Source organism: Sinocyclocheilus rhinocerous, unplaced genomic scaffold (genome assembly GCF_001515625.1).
Source record: "Sinocyclocheilus rhinocerous isolate Xijiao unplaced genomic scaffold, SAMN03320098_v1.1 scaffold2818, whole genome shotgun sequence".
NCBI lineage: Eukaryota > Metazoa > Chordata > Actinopteri > Cypriniformes > Cyprinidae > Sinocyclocheilus > Sinocyclocheilus rhinocerous.
In genome coordinates, this window is record NW_015640329.1 from 216120 (window position 1) to 219103 (window position 2984).

The 2984-nt window shown below is 34.9% G+C and overlaps 1 protein-coding gene across 1 annotated transcript in view; it reads right to left on the reverse strand.

Moving 5' to 3' along the window:
• Positions 1–2984, reverse strand: part of LOC107752625 (WD repeat-containing protein 70-like) — a 57080-nt gene that overhangs the window by 3336 nt on the left and 50760 nt on the right. The window contains 1 exon segment of the mRNA XM_016568640.1: positions 1796–1958. Within this exon segment, the coding sequence (XP_016424126.1) occupies positions 1796–1958 (163 nt within the window).

A 2984-nucleotide genomic window follows, 5' to 3' on the forward strand; every position in this document is an offset into this window, starting at 1 on the left:
CTTCAAAGATTAAAGCTAGTCTTTTTCTACCAATAAACGTTAAATAAAAACAGCAATTAATTTAATAAAAATATATATAGTTATTTATATAATAATTAAATAAAAAAATGTAAATAAATATATGTAATCCATCTGTAGTATGAAGAAAATAACAAATAAATTGCATTTTTGACAACCACTGTGGATGATAATCTGATGATAATCGGCATTGTACAGGAAAAACCCAAAAAGCATAAGATAAGGAATGATTTATTGATTTTCCTAGACATTAATATCTGGACACTTACAAATGTCTGACTGTCACTGCATTAGATGCAAATCACATATGCAGGTATGGTATCTTGTTTTTTACTCGTTTGCTTTTGTATTTTCTCATGTAATGCAATGACAGTCAGGCATCTGCAGGTGTTGAAACACTGTTCGGGGTCAGTGTGTTTGTTATTTTGGGATGGTGAAGTGCTCGTGAATAGCACCACCCTTCACCCTTCAGAGCCGCAGCTGAAGATCTTTCAGACATGAGTGCATCTGTGAGCTGAGGTGTGACACACAGGTGTCAGGTGAACTCCAGCAACACTTTCTGTCTGCCACACCTGTCTCACCTGGACCTGAGCTGCCTTCTGGGATGTGACCTCATTCTGACCACATTTTATAGCAGCATCGCATGCATTCTTCAAATAAAAGACAATCCCATCAGGCATCAGTCGATGCTCAGTGCGAAAACCTAACTATAATAGCAAAGCAAATTCTATTGAATAATCAAATCAATTATTAAGAAATTATTATTTAATAAATTATTAAATTGCAATGACCATTACAATTGACCATGCCATTAAAAAAATAAAAATTATATATATATATATTTTTTTTATATTTAATTATTTTTTTAAGCATATTTAAAACTTCATAGGTTATTTTGTTTGTAAACAATTATATAAATGCTTGTTTCTGTACACTGACTACTATTTAAAATAAAGAAAAAAATACTTTACAAAATGAAACAAAAAAATTAAAAACTAAAACATTTTTTTAAAATAAAACTAGACTTATTTTTACGAACATATTTTACAAACTTATAAATATTCTTAAATATATACTTAAAAGTTTATAAAATACATTGTCAGTAAGTTCGAAACACCTGCCTGATTTATTTGTAAAATATTATAGAATAAAAGAGAAACTTATAGTATAAAATATAAACAAAAATACTTTACAAAATAAAAACTAAATCATAAACAATTTTAAAAATACAAAAAATATGAAATTTTAAAAGAAAATGTTTTGTTTTAAAAATATACAAATATAATTAAGTGCAATTAATATATATATATATATATATATGTGTGTGTGTGTGTGTGTGTGTGTGTGTGTGTATTTTTCATATTTAAAAGTTGTAATGAAATACATTACATGTCAATATTAAGTTAAAAAAACACTCTTATTTCGTTTGTAGAAATTATGGAAATGCTTTTGTATATTACCTATTATTAAAACTAAACTTGAAAAAAAGAAAAACTTGAATGCAACTAAAAATTCACTGATAAAACTAAACTGAACAAAAACGAAAATGATACGAAAATTTAAATTATTTTAAATATAAAAACATATTTGTTAAAAACTAATATGTGACCCTGGAGCACAAAAACTTAAGACTGGTTTTGTGCTCCAGGGTCACATATATGACTATACACTGAATGTATCCAAATTAAATTGGTATTTTTTTCTCCACAGACGTCACTAGGGAACAGCACTCATGTATCTGTCAGTCTGATGTTCGCCTCTCTGGTCTCTGTCTTACTGTTTATGGGCCGGGGCGACCCAGTACGGGTTCTCAGCGGCGTCTCTAGCGTGACGCAGGATGGCCTCTCGTGGGTTGCTGTCGTCGGTTTTGTCCAGGGCGATGTTTTTGACGATGAAGGAGGACAGCGTCCTGCTGTGGGCCGCCACACGACCGCCTCGACCTGCTCCGGGACAAAAGCACAGATCAGAAACACTCACAGAGCATTCAGAGGGGCCTCCCTCGCTCCCACACACGAGAACGCAAGCAAAACATCCTCCTCCATGCGGGGAAGTGTATTTATGTTGTGATTAAACACAGCGGCGGCTGAACGCTGTTTCTGCGATAACATAAAACGCTGCAGATTGGAGACGGTCACCGCTGATCCTCTGCCAGGACTTTGGTGTAATCTAGCGCAGTGTTTACTCGAGTCTGTGATGCTGGAGCTTCTTGGCACAGAGACTCAGACTCACTCCAGCGAATAACAGCAGTTCCACGAACGAGCTTAATAATGTCAGAAAGTTGAAAAGTTACATCCGTGAGAGATGTGCTTAACATTGAGAAGATACTATCTGTCCACCTCGGGATGGATTATATTATTATACGAGTCATTCCATTTTATTTACTTTGAGGTTTGTGATTTTTGGTACTTAAACTTGGGGCGTGTTAATACAGTTTAAAACTTGATTTGTACTTCTCTATAAATAAACAATTAAATAAACGAATAGATGATTTAGTAATTAATTATTAATTTATTAGTTAATAATATTGTATTAATTTTTATAATTGTGATACATTTTATAATCACAATTATATTTAAATATTATAATTTATATTCATATTTAATATTTATACAAAATAATAAAAGGCCTCTGCCCTACACGCCATGGCGTTGTTGCAGGTTCATCAGGCCAAGGCACTGAAGGACCTGCACGAGGGTGGTCACGACCCAGAAGTTCTTAAAGAGCTTTGTACTGCTACTGACCTCGCGTTACGAGCGACGAAGGTTACTGCGCGGTCTCTGGGCCATGCAATGTTCACAATGTTGACACAAAGCTTCAGGACCTCAGACCAGCTCTTTGTCTGTCACAGAGGCCGGCAGAAGGGGAATGCCGTCTCTAAGCAGAGGATGGCCCACTGGATAGTGGATGCCATCACCCTGGTTTATCAGGCACAGGGAGGGCCCTGCCCGTTCACGTTGTGAGCTCAC